General features: G+C 48.0%; 8 protein-coding genes across 8 annotated transcripts; 4 read left to right on the top strand and 4 right to left on the bottom strand.

Annotated features, from left to right (window-relative positions):
- Window positions 1-558: 558 nt before the first annotated feature.
- N7519_003905 (uncharacterized protein) lies at window positions 559-903 on the bottom strand (the record flags this gene model as incomplete). Its single annotated transcript, XM_057290681.1, has 1 exon — window positions 559-903. The coding sequence occupies one exon, from the start codon at window positions 901-903 to the stop codon at window positions 559-561; it is 345 nt and encodes a 114-aa protein (XP_057151883.1).
- A 1982-nt stretch (window positions 904-2885) lies between these two features.
- N7519_003904 (FAD-dependent oxidoreductase) lies at window positions 2886-4538 on the top strand (the record flags this gene model as incomplete). The annotated part of the gene is made up of 4 exons (XM_057290680.1): window positions 2886-3024; window positions 3144-3712; window positions 3776-4116; window positions 4226-4538. The coding sequence occupies 4 exons, from the start codon at window positions 2886-2888 to the stop codon at window positions 4536-4538; spliced, it is 1362 nt and encodes a 453-aa protein (XP_057151882.1).
- Window positions 4539-5085: 547 nt separating this feature from the next.
- On the bottom strand, window positions 5086-6778 carry N7519_003903 (uncharacterized protein; the record flags this gene model as incomplete). The annotated part of the gene is made up of 4 exons (XM_057290679.1): window positions 5086-5274; window positions 5324-5432; window positions 5495-6618; window positions 6674-6778. The coding sequence occupies 4 exons, from the start codon at window positions 6776-6778 to the stop codon at window positions 5086-5088; spliced, it is 1527 nt and encodes a 508-aa protein (XP_057151881.1).
- Window positions 6779-7795: 1017 nt separating this feature from the next.
- On the top strand, window positions 7796-8092 carry N7519_003902 (uncharacterized protein; the record flags this gene model as incomplete). Its single annotated transcript, XM_057290678.1, has 1 exon — window positions 7796-8092. One exon carries the CDS (start codon window positions 7796-7798, stop codon window positions 8090-8092), a length of 297 nt encoding a protein of 98 aa, XP_057151880.1.
- Window positions 8093-9114: 1022 nt separating this feature from the next.
- On the bottom strand, window positions 9115-10876 carry N7519_003901 (uncharacterized protein; the record flags this gene model as incomplete). The annotated part of the gene is made up of 5 exons (XM_057290677.1): window positions 9115-9341; window positions 9404-9498; window positions 9560-10103; window positions 10163-10562; window positions 10625-10876. The coding sequence occupies 5 exons, from the start codon at window positions 10874-10876 to the stop codon at window positions 9115-9117; spliced, it is 1518 nt and encodes a 505-aa protein (XP_057151879.1).
- A 2490-nt stretch (window positions 10877-13366) lies between these two features.
- On the top strand, window positions 13367-14919 carry N7519_003900 (purple acid phosphatase family protein; the record flags this gene model as incomplete). The annotated part of the gene is made up of 2 exons (XM_057290676.1): window positions 13367-13499; window positions 13559-14919. 2 exons carry the CDS (start codon window positions 13367-13369, stop codon window positions 14917-14919), a joined length of 1494 nt encoding a protein of 497 aa, XP_057151878.1.
- Window positions 14920-15153: 234 nt separating this feature from the next.
- On the top strand, window positions 15154-15941 carry N7519_003899 (uncharacterized protein; the record flags this gene model as incomplete). The annotated part of the gene is made up of 3 exons (XM_057290675.1): window positions 15154-15603; window positions 15655-15864; window positions 15936-15941. 3 exons carry the CDS (start codon window positions 15154-15156, stop codon window positions 15939-15941), a joined length of 666 nt encoding a protein of 221 aa, XP_057151877.1.
- Window positions 15942-16422: 481 nt separating this feature from the next.
- On the bottom strand, window positions 16423-17887 carry N7519_003898 (uncharacterized protein; the record flags this gene model as incomplete). The annotated part of the gene is made up of 5 exons (XM_057290674.1): window positions 16423-16917; window positions 16996-17204; window positions 17261-17400; window positions 17457-17683; window positions 17753-17887. 5 exons carry the CDS (start codon window positions 17885-17887, stop codon window positions 16423-16425), a joined length of 1206 nt encoding a protein of 401 aa, XP_057151876.1.
- Between the last annotated feature and the right edge of the window lie 288 nt (window positions 17888-18175).

The following is an 18175-nucleotide window of genomic DNA, read 5'->3' as shown; positions in this document are numbered from 1 at the left end:
AGTTTTGGTACTCTAAACATGTGTAAACTAGCAAAACCGGTGGGTTATGATACTACTAAAGAGCCGGGTCGTGAAGTGATGGTTATTTACAAGAACCCACCTCTGTTGATTGTATCATATCGATGGAGGGCCAAACAAATTGCCAAGTGGTATGGTATATCATGTACATGAGAATATTGCTGATAGTCAAGACGCTAAAGGTGCCGCCACGCATTTACCCTTCAAGCTTGTTTCAAATGGAACAAGTATAGGCCATAACAAGATTGATATCTTTTTTAAGGCTGTGGGAGGTCTTGGTCAACGCCATGTATGGATACTCCTAAATGGTGATCTATTTCGCTCCGTCTCTGTGATTAACCGGTCTGAAAGGAAGCTCCAACAGAGGCAGACCAAAAGTTAGCCAAATTCGCCGAGAATTTTATTCGAGTCAAGTCCGTATAATTATTTCTCAGACACACGAAGAACACATATTTTCTGCTCCAATAACTAAAATCCCACTAAAAGGTAGAGGAGCGCGTATTGGTTGACCAAACAATAATGAGCAGTTCTGTTACGGCGCTAGGTTAGGTTGGCAGGGTTCACAACCACTTCACGCCTCGCAATATAACTTCCACCACCCACAACGCCTGTAACTCCCGTGAAAGCAATCAAGGATCCATATCCACTCCCATATCCATACCCCGCGTCCCCCTCCGATGGCATCCCATCAATGGGGCCCTCACTAAGGGGTCCCGAAACCAAGTTTCCGACGCCTCTTCCGGCCGCAAGTGGGGCAAACACCATGCTTGATTCAGTGGAGGGCTTTTTGCGGACTACCTTGCGCATAATGCCGGGCCAGGTGCTGGTGTATGAGCCTGTGAGACCGTATACGATTGAGAAGACGAACAGAGGAGCAAGGGACATTGAAAAGCCCTAGATCAGGAAGACACTAATAGAGGATCCTACAGTTGAAACGAGGATGTAGAGCGTCACATCGAGTTTATCGATGATGGCGCCTATAAGCACGCAGCCGACCACGGAGGCCAAGTTGAATAGGATAATAGTCAGGGCTTGACAAATCCTTAACGATAATAAGCTTAGGGATAAAGAGTGAATAGAGAGGCAGCATATTCAGGTGTAGAATAGTGGTGTTTAGGGCATTCAGGTGAACGGGCTGAGGGGACTGAAAAGTATATACCTAAGGAGACTACTAAAAAAGACCACTAAAAAGACATTCAAGAAGACTGCCGGAGAAGACTATCTAAGAAACCATTAAAGATGACCACGGCCGGATAAGCGGCCGACTATATATTCTTATAGCAGTATATTTAAAAGGGAGGCGGTATATATGGCGGTAATATGTAGATACAAAAGTTTAGCCCAATATTTCGGAGGTCCCACTGTAAAGCATGCAGTCAACCCCAACATTCCCTTAAGCTCGGAACCACCTTGTCATTATGTCACCTCTTTATTTATTGACGTACGGCTTAGAGTGGATTTTTTCGAGTAGACCAATTTTTATTTTATACCATTGTTTTGGACTACATGTGGATATGGTTATAATAATAGCACACTAGGTAATTTTGAATATATTAATCTTATCTAATAAGAATCTTCTATATATTTATATATAATCTTAGAAATATTATAGTTATATAAAGGAGAGATTTATAGACATTCAGTTCCGCTCATTTATAAGCTTCCGAGGATAGCTAACTTAGGCTCGAGGCCCGCTATTCATTCACCCTCTAGAGCTCTAAACGTCTAGCTTTACCAAGTCAATTACTATCCTTTTATTAGATAGGTCCGTAGGATAGTGGTCACATACTTCCCTCTTGGGGCTTTCGTCCATCTCTCTCTTCCCTAGCTCTCTCCTTACACGCGTTGGCACATCCGGCTCAATAAGAGATTCAATCTCTAGCCCAGAATTAACTAGAACGCTCGTGGCTGTAGCCGCGAATCGGTCGATCTGCACGTGCAAATGTTTACAGCAACGACTGATATATCACATGTCGACAATATTTTTGGATAATAGCAGCATAAAGGGTGCACCCTCGAAATCTTATTTCTACCCAGATTCTTGTGCTGTGAATACTTCCAGAGGTCCCATGTACCTATGCATAAACCAGGTGCTGCACCCATTGATAATGTAGTCTTGAAGGTCGACTGTCACGGGGCGATCGATATTCTCCGCTATGAAATAAAACACGTACGTGTGGACCTTTGTACAGACCAGTATGAAAAGACAGACCGGAAGTCCTTCGTTCTACTACCTGATGAAGAAAGGGGTGCTCCGGACGGAGGAAGACATTCTGGCTATGATTTGTGCACAACTTCTGCCAAGTGAAAACTGTACTCTGGTCCCTGTTATAGCCCCGAAGGAAACCCGAGGCTTCTTTAGATGATCTTACGATCTGGGGAGTGGGGAAACGGAAGTTCCGAATGCCGCTTACTCAGATATATGCGGCCCTAATTGCCTAACTAGGTAGCTCCACCTCGGGCTGTGTTTGTACTTCTATCATTGACCACTTAATCTATACTCTACTTCCTACTATGTGCGTAGCACGACTAGATGGACGAAGCTCTACCGGCAGAAGATAAGTGGGTCTCGGGCATTCCAAAGTACGAGGTGCAAATACTAATGAATCATGACTGAAACCATTGCTTCCGAGATTATTGCGGCAACTAGCCGGGTCACCGGGAGAGCAGACGATATTCATCCGGAGCTCAGTGCCCTGGTTACTAGGTATACACCCGGGTACGGAACGGAGCTCGTCCGGCAGGTATTCATTCCGTGAAATCCGACTTCTCAATGCATATATATTTGAGTGTGACCAAAGCAATGTTTAAGTCAAACAACAATTTTTCCTTCAGAAGTTCAGTTGTCAGCACTTTCAGTATCGGGCATGGAGCGAGAACAGGACACCGGAATATCCATTCTTGTTGTTGGAGGTGGCATTGCGGGTCTGACCTTCGCTATTGAGGCTCATCGAAAGGGTCACAATGTTCGGGTAATCGAAAGACGACCCCGCGGAGAGACTTTTGGTAAGTACAGAAAGAACAAACGAGGAGCCGCCGTCAACTTTCCTTATACTGGAGACGGATTACCAAACTATAGATTGAATGTACTGGCTGACGAAGTTGCACATGGACTTTCGATATAGGCGAAATTATCGTGATCTCGACTTCAGCTCTCCGTACCCCAGAGAAATGGCCGGGCTTCTTGGAGCGCGCGAGGCGAGAGGCAATTGCTCCAACGCTGAATGTCAAGAAATACGACGGGACGCTTGTCGGGTCCTTCCTCGTTGGTGACCCGAACAACCCATCCCTGGCGATCTATCGATCAAAGCTGCATAAAGTTATCTATGAGTATGTCTCGCAGCTCGGCATACCGGTCGAATATTCTGCGACAGCTTCGGATTTCTTCGAGGAAGGGGACCATGCTGGTGTGATCCTGTCTGACGGCCGCAGGCTGACAGCAGATGTAGTGGTGGCTGCTGATGGAGTTGGCACCAAATCATGGGCATCGGTCGTCGGCAGCAAAGACACCCCCATTAGCTCTGGATTCATCATGTACCGAGTCACCTTCCCCGCGGCACTGGCGCTTGCGAACCCGGTCATCGCGAAGGAGTTTGAAGGTTTCAAGGACCGTTCATTCCTACACGCCGGTCCGGGGGCACACGTGGTTACTTGCAAGTCGGAAAATGATATTTGTTGGCTGCTCACTCGCAGGGTATATTTGCCTGCACGTCAAGTCTATGCTTCTGATTACATACTAATGTTACTTGTTACTTAGGACGACAGCGGTGATGACAAAGAAGACTGGGCCCAGGCCACGTCGACCGACAAAGCCCTTAAGGCCGTCGAGGGCTGGGAGCCGTTCATGACCGAGCTTATCAATGCGACACCAAACCGCACTGTCCTTGAATGGAAGCTACGCTGGCGTAACCCCCAACCGCAGTGGGCATCACCTGGCGGCCGCATTGTCCAGATAGGTGATGCTGCACATCCATTTCTGCCGACCTCGGCTAGCGGCGGGACTATGGCCATGGAGGATGCGTATTCCTTGGCGGCCTGTCTGCAGATCGCAGGGAAGGACAACGTGCCTGTGGCAACGAAGGTGCATAACCATTTGAGGTATGTGAGAAAGCTGCGAAGGCCACGCTTTGGTGGCCAGTCCTGGGTTGGATAGACAACGAAAAAGATTAGATGTTACAGAGGCTGATCATGCATGCGCTGATGGCAGGTTCGAACGAGTCTCTTGCGCCCAGAAGACGGGATTCAAAAACCGCGAGCTGTTCCACAACACTGACTGGGATGCTGTCGCCAAGAATCCGGAAGTTATGGGCAAGGTGGTCGGAAAGTGGCTGGTATATCATGACCCAGAGCACTACGCGCATGAGAACTACGACAAATGTGCAGAGCACCTCCTCAGTGGTGCACCATTTGAGAACACGAACGCCGTTCCTGGCTATAAGTACAAGCTGTGGACTGTCCAGGAGCTCCTGAACGCTTCAGAGAGTGGAAAGCCTGTTCAAGATGAAGGTGACTGGTCCTAAACAGGAAGTGAGTTTCTCACAGCGAGTCACTTAGATGCTATAGTCGTGTTCCGCCCGATTCTAAATATAAATTTTTTTTTTCTATAATTCTCTTCCACACATAACCTGACACATACGACCATAGGGTGTGGAAAATAGGGCTTCCCGTCCGCTCAGCCGTACTCAAGCCACACGCCGGTGAGTTAGTAGTTGGGTGGGTGACCACCAGCGAATCCTCACTGTTGTATGTTTTTGTTTTGCTTTTTTGCATTGCTCTCTCTCAGCATCGCTAGTTAAAGCACTGCCTCCATTAGGGTAATGAGCGGATGATGTGAAGAGTGGAGATCGGGCTGACAATTCTACATCTCCCCAACTACAAATGTGGGTATCTTCATGGTCTATGCGACCGAATCTTCAGTGATTAATTTAGCACATACGACTATAGGATGTCGAAAACATGATAGGATTCGCAGATCCCAGACTTTGTGGCTCGGGATGTCCACTTTGAAGTCGTGTCGACCCCGAAAGATCATCTGGCGACGAAGCCTATCCTCACGTTGTTGACCCCTCACACAATCTCCAGCTTCGATTTACCGGCCTTTTTGCTCGAAGCGAGAGCAGCCGACAACCCAAACTGAGATGCAACCCCGTTGATGCGGTGGGTTGAGTTCAAGTTCTTCACAACGAGGATCTGATAACAAGTGGCACTACCTTGGCGAGAAGCGATGACAGACCAGGCGAGGAAGAGCTCCCAAATCTGTTTGATGTTAAAACCTATCAGGCTTAGCACATAGGATGACACTCACCCTGAACCACCGTTGGCCATACTTGGCCTTGATGGTGTCTGCATTTCCAAGCCAATTGCGGTACCATCTCCAGAGAGTCCCAGAATAATGCACTCCAACGGTATCGATACTGATGTTTGTACCGAAGTCAGTCCCGTCAAAGGCAGTGTGCGAAAGTCTCTTAGAACTCACCTTTTGATCTCAAACCCAGCCCGTTCCAAGCACATCGTATAGTACCAAAGAGGAGTAGACGCATCCGCGCCACGGAAGATGTACTTGTTCAAAAACAGTCCCCAAATCAAATCCTCATACTGCCATGTTTGGCGAAGACCGGAAAGCTGCACATACATGGCACCGTCATCTTTCAGCATGTCATAACATTGGCGGAAGAAGGTGGTGAGCTTTCGAATACCGACATGCTCGCCCATTTCGAGCTGCGTGATTTTATCGTACTGGGCATGAGGGATGTCGCGGTAATCCATACACAGAATACGGCTTTGCGCTTCGGTAATTCCAGCCCTTTGGAGAGCATCGTTACCCCATGCTGTCTGGTGGCGTGCAATGGTGAGACCGGTTACCTTCGCTCCATAGTTGAGACTTGCGAATTTCGCTAGGGTCCCCCATCCACAGCCGATGTCTAACATAGTCTCGTCTTGCTTAAGGCCGAGCTTTTCACAGACAATCGCCATCTTGTTATCCTGCATTTCCTCCAGTGTTTCCTCTTTTGACGTGTCGGAGATGATACCGGAGGTGTAGATCATGCGAGGACCAAGGAACCAAGCATAGTGGTCGTTACCACGGTCGTAGTTTGGACGGATCTGCTGATCGTCTTGGTCTTTCGTGTGAAGCAACACGTCGCGAGCAAAGGTCAGGAAAATATACTTGAACAGATCCCAGGTGAAGCCGAAGTGCGCCCAATCATGGCGGTATTCCAAGATGTCGAGAGTATCTCCGTTAAAGTCGACCACACCATCGAGATACATTTCACAGAAAGTCTGCATAGGGACACGTTTCTTGCCGTGCCATTTGGCACGATCTGCCTCGTTTTTGAACTTTAAATACTGTTCTATCGGTCGCCCCGGCAATTTGCCTTTGTCGGTCATGCGAGAACTGCAGGAGGATGTCCATGTCCAGTACCCCACGAGAATTGGCACAGTCGTGATTAGACCAAGAAATATAGTGGCCTTCATACCGCCACCAAGTAGATAAGCAAGGACGGCCGGGACGCCCACCAGGAGACCGATTAGGAGGGAATTAGAGAATCCCTGGTTACCAGCACCGTCAACTGGAAGAGGCGCATTGTGGATGGCCGCCGACTGACAGAGTGAATCAGTTAGCATTCGGTCACATAGTAATAATTGGGAGACTGACATCTGTGATGGGTATTCCACAATCCTCAGGCGTTTCGAACTTTGAGGGTTTGGCTGGTGGTGTTTGAATGAAATGAATGTCGCTGTTGAGATCAGGGGACGACATAGCGGCTGTAGGCAGACTTTTCTCTGCGGACTTTTCTCTAAATGGCGAGCGAAAAGTCAAGAATGCAACATGAGGGGATGGAGACGCGACAACATTAACGGATACTCCTGCCGTGTCTCGGCTCAATATCGACGGGTCCCGCGGGCCCCGAGCTCCATTATGACGGAGGGATTTGCAAGGGGATTCCACTGAATTGGCCAATAAGATGCTAAGATGTTCCAAAATTATCCCTAGGTAAATATTGTCTAACTGGGCTACAAAAATACGCGCATGACGGATTTTATCTCGGGAGAGTAGTTCTTCAGCACAGGCGTCCATGCTCCGACCCAGTATAGCTACTATTTTTTTTTATCTCGGGTTTAAGAGTTTTATTCACACTCCGGCCCTAGTTCTGACCGCCCTCGATAGGAATATCATCTCAAGGACTCGAAGGGCGCTTTCGCGGTGATATCAAAAGTGTTTCGGCCGTATCGGCTGGTGACAAACATTCTTCATCGCCTGCTCGAACGTCACACAGATCGTTTCTCCATCGAGATCAACACCGCGGTCACTTCGATTACTATCTCTAGCGATGCCGAGACCGCATATCCCTATGTTCTCACTACACCCTGCGGGAATATGAGAGGTGCCAAAATCTTCCACTGTGTGAATGGCTTTACCGGTCACCTTCTACCCAAGCTCAAGGGACCTCTCTTCCCCATCGACTTTCCACGTCAACGCAAAAGCCCGGCCCCCAGTGGGGAAATATTCCGTGTTCTTGGCTCTTCCACCCAAAGCAATCTTAGGACCCAGATACCACCTTAATCGAGCATCTTTACTAGATGCAACAAGACGCACAGACTGGCGACCTTTCTATTGGAGGCGACCTGCAGAGGCTGGATGACTTTCTATCATCAGACGATTCAGTCATCAGTGCGGACTCCGTGGGTAATCTTACCAATTTACTCCCAAAGAATATTTTCACCGAGGGCTGGGACCAACGCAATCACCAATACTACGCTATCCTCTGCGACTGCAATGCAGAGGGTCTGGTCTGGCATTATTGGCATGACTGCTGATCAACTGCCAATTATGCGAAGTGTTCCCGGCAGTGTGAGCGACAGGAATGTTGAAAGAGGGGAGTGGGTCGCCGCAGGCTTTAACGGATATGGCATGTCCCAAGCCTGTCTGTCAGGCCAGGCTATCGCGCTCATGGCATTGGGAGAGCCGAAGCCTGACTGGCTCCCGGATGTTCACTTGAGTAGTGAGAAACACCTAACAGACAAGGCAACCATGAGTGAGGAGGCAGCGCTGGCTTCCTTCTTCTGTCGATAAAGCGACGGATATGGACCTTCAGGCATCGATGATCCTACACACTAGCTGTCAAAGAATAGTTGAGGATACAGAACCACTGTAGATTTGACAATCGTTGCGCTTCCAATGAATACCATTGGCGACGTGCACATTACACCAGCTTGCTTTGCCCCATGTGGCACAATCCATGATTGCGAGGAAGAACCCAATGCTGGCTGGCAAGCTCTGGATCCGAGTTCGGGGGTAGGTTGAGCCCTTCACCATCTGTGCACCGGCTGGGAAATACCCGCTCAATGCCGTCAGGACTAAGAGGTACTTGGACGGGGATACTCTTGTTCTCTGCATGTGCTCCGATAAAATTAATCTTGTAATCAATCGGTTAATTGGGGCTTTTTTGATGTGACAGCGGGGTTTCTGAACATTCTGGGTTGCGAAGGTGCAGAGCGGCCAGGGTCAAATGCCTGAACATTTTAGTGTTAATGTCTGAATAATGTGTGATTCTGGCACGCTTTTCACACTGGTCCAGATACGGAGGATTTGTATAGTAGGAATAGCTCCGTCTACTTACCTGCATTTCAAAGAGTACGACCACGCTCCTATAGTTGTCTTGTCTTTTCTGGTGTCTTTACTGGTGTCCTATATTCTTCCTATCTTACGTATTCATAATATAGCGGGTTGTTATACCTACTATAGTTGTTGAAGAGAGCCTAAAGTGTATAGTGGAATGTACGTATGAATGACAGTGTTGAGAGAGTTGTCGAGGAAGCTAAGTCCTAAACTAAGAAGTCTGACAACAGTAATTCAGGTATCCAATTTCTGCTAGTCTACGATCAGGCATGATTTAGACATCAACTCTTAAAACATCAGGCATTTGACCCTGCCCGCTGTGCTCTTTCGCACGCAACATTCCGGGTACTTACACGCCGATGAAACGGATCTATCGATGTATCTATCCCATGTAATCAAATTGTCCGCCTCAGCACTCGGACCTAGCCCTGCAGCCATCGTATGAAAATGCACAGTCGCACCGCGACATTCCCCCCTCAGTATACGTACTCAAAATTCGGGTTCTGTGCATCAGTCAAATCAGCGAAGGCCGTAGAATCGGCCATGAGCTCGTCCTCGCCCCCTCTCTCCCGCAATTCATCGCGCATCTTCTCCTTTCGTCGGTTCTCCCAGATAAAGGCATAGCGAAGCACGAAGAAAAGGGCGAGCTCAAGGCAGTTGGCAACCAGCAGAGAGCCAATTCCCAGGGGTATCCCGGCGCTTGCTCAGACTTGTAAAAGAAGGGGCCAGCAATGTTACCGACGCATGCTCCAAACCAGATCATACCGGATACGATCATTTTCTTGGACTGTCCACCAGTGTTGGAGGTAATAAGGGAAAGAGATATCACGAAGGAGGCTTGATATGAGCCAGTGAGATAGCTAGATTTTGGGGTGTCAATTAGTCACTGCTTAATCACAAGCACTAGTTAGAAATACTTACAAGCAGATCAGTCGGCCGACGTATGCATTGTCGGGGGCAAGTAAGAAACCGAGGGCACCCGCAATAGTCGGGACCATGAACAGTGCGCAGACCAGGGTACGGCTATTCTTCGGCATGTGTTCGTTCGCATATCCTCCAAGCACAATCCAAATAACCACGATTACTCCTTGAGGTATACCAAGCAGTGCCGTATTAAGTGCATCGAACCCGAGGCCTTGAATGACTAAAGTGGAGAAGTTGGATATTCCACCGTTTGGAATGTTGGCAAGAAAGCCCAGGATAGTAAATAACCAAGTCTTGTAATCGAGATACGCTTCTTTGACTTGATCCCATTTAATTTTCTGTCCCTCAATACCGGTCTGATTAGACCGCAGTCGCGCAATCATCATGAGCTTCTCATCGCGATTGAAGCCCCAAAAGGTTGCTGGTGAGTTAGGCAACAGTAGAGCCAGTGCAATTCCCCAGGCGGAGCAAACAGCACCAATGATGAGAAACTCGTAGCGCCAGGATTGAAGAGCACCTTTTATATTGCCGATTCCATAGCCTAAACCCGACAATAAGTGACTGCTACCCAATTTGGTAAAACTCCGAATGAAAACATACCAATAAGACCGCCGCCGGCAACACCGATGCCATTCCATAAATAGTATGCGGAGATACGCCAAGGTTGCTCGGCACGGGTATAGTATGTGGAGACGACGACCATAAACGCTGGGTCGGCAATTGCCTCAAACGCGCCAGAAAGGACTCGAAGTGCCGCAAGCGCGCTGAAGTTCTGCGATGCAGCCTGGCACATGAGAAGCACACCCCACATGAAGATGTTGAAGGCGAGATACCAAGCCATCCGGCGGCTCCGTTGCATGAGCAGGTTAGACGGGATTGCCCACACTAACCATCCAAAATAGAAGATACTTGACAGCCACGAGTATTCCGTACCGACTAGGTTGAGGTCTTCTTTGATACCGAAGATTGCTGCGTAAGAAAGTGTCGTCTTGTCGACATACTATTAGAGACAGACGGTGTTAGCTGTGGCCTAAAAGAGGGAGATTGAGATGACCAGCATACATAAAAGAAGTAGCATATTCCAAGAAGGGGAATGAGGTGTATATCAAGCTTGCGCTTCAACCTCTTTTCTGCGTCTTTATCGATGGCCTCATCGTTAGGATATCTTTGAATTGCTTCAAGATATAGTTCACTATTTTCTCCTTGGTTGATTTTGCCTGCCACCGATACCTTGAGGTTCTCCTCTATATGCTGGACGTCATATACGCTGTGCGGCTCTAGTACCTCTGGGAGGGTTTCTTTCTTGGCCTCCATGCTGAAGTGCAGAGTTTCTCACTCAAGACCAATATTCACTTGTGTGTAACCAGTGAAAGGGGGTTTGAAGAATAATTATTTAACAGTATCAATAAATAGGATAACCACCACAATATAGAGTCCCCGCGTGGGAAGGTGGTGATCAGCAGTCGAAGTCGGGCACAATCACAATTGGTGGAATAAAATTTGCGGAGAAGTTCGATCAGCGCAAGATCGGGACCAAGTCCTGGAGAGACTCTGCTTGATTGTGTAGTTTGTTTCCTGCGAAGCACTATCCCCCGCATAAAGTGATTCGACAGATTGCAGGGTTGACCAATTCCTCGTGCTTATCCTGATCATGGGCAAATAATCGTCATTATGAAAGAAAATAGGGAAGAGAAAAAATTCGGCAGGATTTCAAGCTGTCGGACAATCTCCGAGACCTGATGCCGAAAAGGTTACACTACCAGAGCCGACGATGTCATTCCTAGCTCGACCTCGTTCCCGGGTTCATCCGTGGCTTTGGGACATATTAGAATTGTGTGTCCACTGGGATATTCAAAGATATCAGAATATGAGCATGTTTTTCGATAAATAGATGTGTATCGTGTGGAGATGGGAAGAATGCATATGGTGTACCCCGTACCTGGCGTTGAAAATTCCTATCGGCGACAACTGTAAGATCTTGTTTCCACGTCTGGGGTTAGAACCCCCGCAGTTTCTGGTTATGGGTCAGCGCAGATTTGCGTGGGGGAGTTGCGTTGGAGTGTGGGGGAATTGCATTGGGAAAAAGCAACGTGGGGGGGGCGGGAATTCCCCAGGGGCCACTCCAGATTACTTCGTATGTATGGAGTACCGAGCAATGGTAATGACCGGGAATAATTGCCGAGCAATCTCTTTCTGCAGCCACAATACCCACAATGGATGTTTCCAGCAATTGGTGACAGAGATCGGCATATGAATCATCTCGGCTTTTGGTGCCGTCAATAGTCACATAAACTGGCACCGACAGTATCAAACGGTCCACCCAAAGCAACCGCAAATAGACCAGAGATCTAATAAGGTAAATGAGCCCAGCTGACCCAAAAAGGAAGTTGCCTTTCATCCTTGGCGTACGGCAGTTTTGCAAGCATAAAAATAGCTAGCCAGCCACTACCCCTGGAGCCGGGGCCCGGGGTCTTCGCCAAGGAACCCTACCCCCTTCACCCAACATCCCGGTCTGGCTTTCTTGGCGAAGACTGGACAGAGGCTGAACTCGTCCAGCCTTTCGAACTCTTGAGACGGTACTCCGTACGGAGTAACTGGATATCTGACAAAGGATGGAGGGCAGAGAATTGGGTTCGCTTTCCTTGGATCTATGGGACGTGCTTGTTCAGTTGCACAGGGAATGTCAGCTCTTGAATCGAGTATTCAGTCGGAATAGACAGCCTGATCCAGGTCCGCAAGATGCGTTCCTTTCTTCTGTGAGATCAACTCTCCAGAGTTCATTTGTTTGGGATTCCTAGGACCTCCTAGTCTGAGACTAGACCTCTCTGGCGCGTTTGGGCCACGTGACACTGTCAGTGTTGTTGCCTGACCTGTCAGGCCACATAATGCACTGCACGTGACAAACGTGTTGGGATGTGAAGTTTTTCTCTTGTCAGTCTCTTCTTGATAGACAGACCTGATAACCCAGAGAACAATCTATGATCTACGGTGGGCCTTTATTGGGGAGCACCCCAGGCAGGTATATATACGGCCGGGGATTGAGTTGAGATCCCGCATTCTATGCATCCAGCCAAGTGCCATGTGGAATAGAGTTACAAAATAGAGGTTTGACAAGCCTTAGCAATATTCAGCGACTACCTAGGTATTAGAGAGTGCACATGTATAAAAATTAGATTACTGTCGCCTTTCAGTCTAACTTCCGGTCGAATTTCGGTATATAACCACCAGTGATCATCGTCAGTTTCTTCCTCTTCTTGTTTCTTACTCTTTGCAATAGGAAACACGTGCATCTACATTGTATTTTTAATCTCAAAGAAATATGCCCAGGTACTTCCAATCATTAGAAGTTCATAAATCAGCAATCACATGCCCAAATTAAACATCTTATGGATCTTATGGGACAACTGTCTCCCCGAAAACCAACCGATCCATTCTGTTTCTACACGTGCACACTAAACCAGCTCGGCCAATATATTTCCTCCGACATCTCAACCACCCGTCGCCGAAAGTTGGTTCATCTCCGAATTTTTCGCTCTCTATTGTCTCTACACTAATCCTAAAATACGGTACTGAATCTTTATGCCAAATGACCGTCGTGGATTAAGGTAACAATGCATGAGACCGAATCTGCAGACCGAGCGACGTGCCTTGCATTTCGGGCATGATTGGCCCTGATTGCATTTCATCGTGCGGGACTATTTTATGCTTACGGTACCTGCGCCGAGAAAAGAAATTATATATAGAGGTGAATCATGGAGCCTTTGTGACATAGGAGATTCTGTGCATCAATTACATTATTTGATCATGGGGGGAATTTCGTCGCTCAAATTGCTGCCCTTTGTGGCTGGTTGTGCCTTTGCTGGTTATCAATATCCTGAGATCCCGAAGGACTTGACTACACCATTCCAGCAGCGATTGTCAGTATATGGACCTGATGGTATGAACTCTGCTAGAGATAGTGTGAATCTGAATCAGGACTAACTTGTTCGTCTCTAGCTGTGTCTGTTGGTTGGAACACCTATACGCAACTGGAACAGAGTTGCGTGCATTATGGCTTGTCAGAAAGCAACCTGAACACCAAAGCTTGCTCATCCTCGTCGACCACCTACGACCCCTCCCGGACGTGGTCCAATGTCGCCGTCCTAACAGGCCTGACCCCGGCGACAACCTACTACTATAAGATCGACTCCACCAACTCGACCGTTGGCCATTTCCTTAGCCCTCGCACACCTGGTGATAAAACTGCCTTCAGCATGGACGTGGTCATTGATCTGGGTGTCTACGGCAAGGACGGCTACACAAGCAAAAGCGCCAAAAAGGACTCCATCCCAGTCGTCGAGCCAGAACTAAACCATACCACAATCGGTCGCCTCGCGAAATCAGTAGACGACTACGAGCTTATCATCCACCCAGGTGACTTCGCTTACGCCGATGACTGGTATCTCAAATTCTCAAACCTGTTTGAGGGCAAAGAAGCCTACGAGTCCATTATCGAACAATTCTACGACCAACTCGCACCAATCGCAGGTCGCAAGCTCTACATGGCCAGCCCGGGAAACCACGAAGCAGACTGCTCCGAGATTCCGTACTTGAACAACCTCTGCCCCAAAGGTCAAAACAACTTCACGGAGTTCATGCACCGATACGAGAAAACCATGCCGCAGTCTTTTGTTTCCTCGTCGTCCAACACGAACGCCCAAGCCCTGGCCCGAAAGGCCCGCAGCCTTTCATTGCCGCCCTTTTGGTATTCCTTCGAATACGGCATGGCCCACGTCGTAATGATCGACACTGAAACAGATTTCCCTGACGCACCAAGTGGGCCCGATGGTTCTGCCAAGCTGAATGGCGGGCCATTTGGCACTGCCACCCAACAGATCGACTTCCTCAAGGCTGATCTCGCTTCCGTCGATCGGAGTGTCACCCCCTGGGTAATTGTCGCCGGACACAGACCGTGGTACTCAACTGGTAAATCGTCGAACGTCTGCGGTCCCTGCCAAGAGGCGTTTGAGGGCCTGTTTTACCAGTATGGCGTTGATCTCGGTGTCTTTGGTCATGTGCACAATTCGCAGCGGTTCTCGCCTGTTGTTAATGGTACCGCCGACCCCAACGGTATGAAGGATCCCAAGGCTCCCATGTATATTGTTGCTGGGGGTGCCGGTAATATTGAGGGTTTGAGCTCTGTTGGCAGTCAGCCCGATTATACGGAGTTTGCGTATGATGAGGACTACAGCTACAGTACCATTAGATTTTTGGACGAGCAGCATTTGCAGGTCGACTTTGTGAGGTCTTCTACTGGAGAGATCTTGGATTCTAGTACTTTGTATAAGGAACATGCGACGGATTTTGTGGAGCAGTGATGGAAGTTCGGGGATAGTACGGGCTGCTTGTGTATCAAAATAATAATTCATCACTCGATCCACTTCTAGTAAACACTAACATAATTTTGCAAGTGCTAAATGCGTGGATAATGCCTGAATGCCGCAAAGTCATGAAGTATAATGACGACATTAGATAAATATATAGACTTTTCGACGCCGCGCATGTCTTTCAAATTTTCAAGATTTCAGACCATCAAGATATCAGCAGACCACATGAGTGAGAAGATGGAAACTATTTACCTGATATTAGAGAAGGCGATTTTGTGGTCTGGTGATACTGAGTCTCTACAAGACTTTAGATCCTGGACCACCGAATTTGATGGATATCCCGCAACAGAATTGATGTCCAGCCTCTTGGAGTACGATTCAAAGCTTCGACGCATAACTCAACTTGAGGAGTATCTCCGTGAACAGGTCCAAGATTTGGCAGGAAAAGAGATTACATTGCGGGAACACGAAAGGCTACAAGTTCTCCAACCACAATTAGAAGGTCTAAGAAAAAGCTATTGTATATCCGAACATGGCCGGTTGGAACTCATGGACCGATTAAAAGGCCCTGTTCTACGAGGGTTTATGGAGTGTCGATCAAACCGAAGATGGTATCTTGGTGATACACTCCGTCGAAGTTGCGCAGAACGGGGGGGGGTTGCTGTGGCCGTGAATGTCAGTGCTGTGAAAACCGGAGCACACATATGAATTCTGCACGGAAATTAGGAGTTGGTCATTGTACCTTTGACTGTGGATGCTGCTCTAAAGCCCGAGGATTTGATTTCACATCAAAGGAGAAAGAAGAGCTCTATGCCAAGCATCGCCGCCTGGGTCGCTGTCTTGACTGCCCTCTGTGTGTTCGAATGGTATCTGCATCGTTTTGGGGGTCTGAATATGAAGAGTTTCACTTGCTTAGGAAATGGAAATGGTGGCTCAGTAAGAGAATTGCGTTCATGGGCTTTACAATATTGTTGCTTTACGACATCGGAAGATATTCTACTTAACAGATGTGAGCTAGGAGAGATGGTCCGAGAAGGGAAAAAGATCATAAAGCTTTTTCGCTTCATAATAGGAAATTGCACCTTTTGCTACTTGGGCTAGTATTTATGTGAGTAATATTTTAGGTGGGTGAATATGCGTCTGGAATATCCCGGAGGAGGGGTGGTTGCTGAATAGAGCCGCGAGCCGCCCACGCTCCCTAAACGTGAGCGCTGGGTGGCCACCACCTTAGACATCTATGGATGCTATTGTATGTTTTATGCTTTTACGGAAGTTTATACAGAGACTTGATAGTACTATAGCTGAGAAAACCTTAAGAAATAGTGTGGATACCCAGTTCTGTAGAGGGGGAAAAAAAAACAGTGTCCACCTCTACAAGAAAACTAACAAGAAAGAGAAGGAGAACCCTCCTCAAAGCCAAACTTTTCAGATACTATCCAATATCCAAGGATTCATCCCATAATTTATTTATATACTCCTTGGCCCATAAAACCCTTAGTGCTCAAAAGGTCTAACGCAACTGATTATAAAATGTATATGGCTGTCATCGTTGAGACAGCCGACTATTCCACTCCTTCGGGGCGTTGTCGAGCTACCCACCCCAGACCCTTCCTGGAATGTCCATGGCTCACTCTGCACAACGGTCTCTGAGACCACAGTAATATCCTTCGACGACGGCTCGTTCTGAGCGAGGATATGCTCATCGCTGCCCCATGCGGAAGTCTGCATATGCGTCGGCGCAGCCGCGTTCGTCTTGCTCTTCTTGGTATCTCCTTCGCCGCGATTGGTAAAGGACTTTAAACCTCGGCTGGAGAGCTGGTATGGCTGTCCTGATGTTTTCCCCGAGGAACTGAAGACGTGGGTGAGACCGATCTTCCTGAAACCTTTGCGGATAAGTGGTTGGATGATGGGCAGGTTGGAGACAACGATTGAGACAAAAGTCTCCCGACAGGCCCATTTCGAGCCAGACTCCGCACCATCGGGGCTGTTCTATATTATGTGTCAGATATACGGCACGTAATAGGCGTGTGTTTCTGTATAGGTATATTATTATTGCATGGGACATACCTTCATAATCGTGGCAGCCCGGATGATTCCCGCTATCATGACGAATGTAGCGCCGGAAAATAGAACCATGAGAGGGATCTTTCGTTTTAGGTTGAGGTTGACAGTCCAGAGTAGGGGAAGCGGGATTGAGAGAAGGTACATGTCCGTGACAATGTTGAGTACCACGGAGACGAAAACATAAATCCGGGAATGGGTAGGTTGACAGAAATCTGTACAAATATAGTAAGATAATAAGACTATTATATCTGATGATTGCATAACTTACTGCCAGGGTCAGGGTTAATCTGCCAAAACGCATGGAAGGGCTGGCATGATAGCAGGAGGGACAACGCTGTTGCGAGATAAGTCACACCTAGAATAATATATGCCAGCCGAACTCGGGTGGGGAGATGCTGTAGGCCAGTCCTGTGATATATTTAGCGCATTGGTTCATTATATCCAAGGTGGTATGTGAAGCGCACGTCAATCGAGAGTAGAAGACTGCCAAGCTGAATTTGACCAGCCAGAGAATAGCCACGTATAATGACCATCCAATGACCTGGATCTTTGATCCAGCAACACGATGGGACCATTCAGTCGAATTGGGGTCGAGAGTTGCTCGCTGCTCAGGCGTCATATAGCTGTTAGTCAGGCCCTGGAATTTGGCACCGACAAGGTACGCCGCTACTGTTTCCAGTATGAAGAAGATCTGTCAGAAGGCATCATGTTAATTATACCTTATTCCGATGGTGTTTGTAGGACAGGCGAAACAACATACTCCCGCCAATGGCATGAGATAATCATCAAGTTGAAAATTGGCCGGCCCAACGAGCTTCCATCGTACCCCAATACGCACTATAATTGTGACCAGAGCCAAGGACAACAGAGTCCACGCCTCCACGTTAGCGGGCATTCTTGCAAAATAGTCGGCAAAGTAGAGGACGAAACGACAGAAGGGCGGGAGTTAGAGGGCATTAAAAAGAAAGGCTCCAGCCAGACCGGCCCACTGGGAGCGCCTAGGACATAGAGATTTACCATGTACTCCGTAATGTTATACGGGTAGCTGACTAGTCTGTCAGGCCAATTACCTATTGCGAATCATCAGCCCCTGGAAGATCATCCATGTCAATTTGCGTCAATTCCACCCGCTCCACCCGCTCCACCACCTCCGTCCCGCCCAAGAGGGGCACATCCCTGTAAT

The sequence above is a fragment of the Penicillium mononematosum genome, assembly GCF_028829835.1.
Source record: "Penicillium mononematosum strain IBT 11891 chromosome Unknown utg000002l:1.0-8112719.0:1.0-8118358.0, whole genome shotgun sequence".
NCBI lineage: Eukaryota > Fungi > Ascomycota > Eurotiomycetes > Eurotiales > Aspergillaceae > Penicillium > Penicillium mononematosum.
The sequence above is the reverse complement of the archived record's forward strand: the minus strand, read 5'-3'. Positions and strand labels throughout refer to the sequence as shown.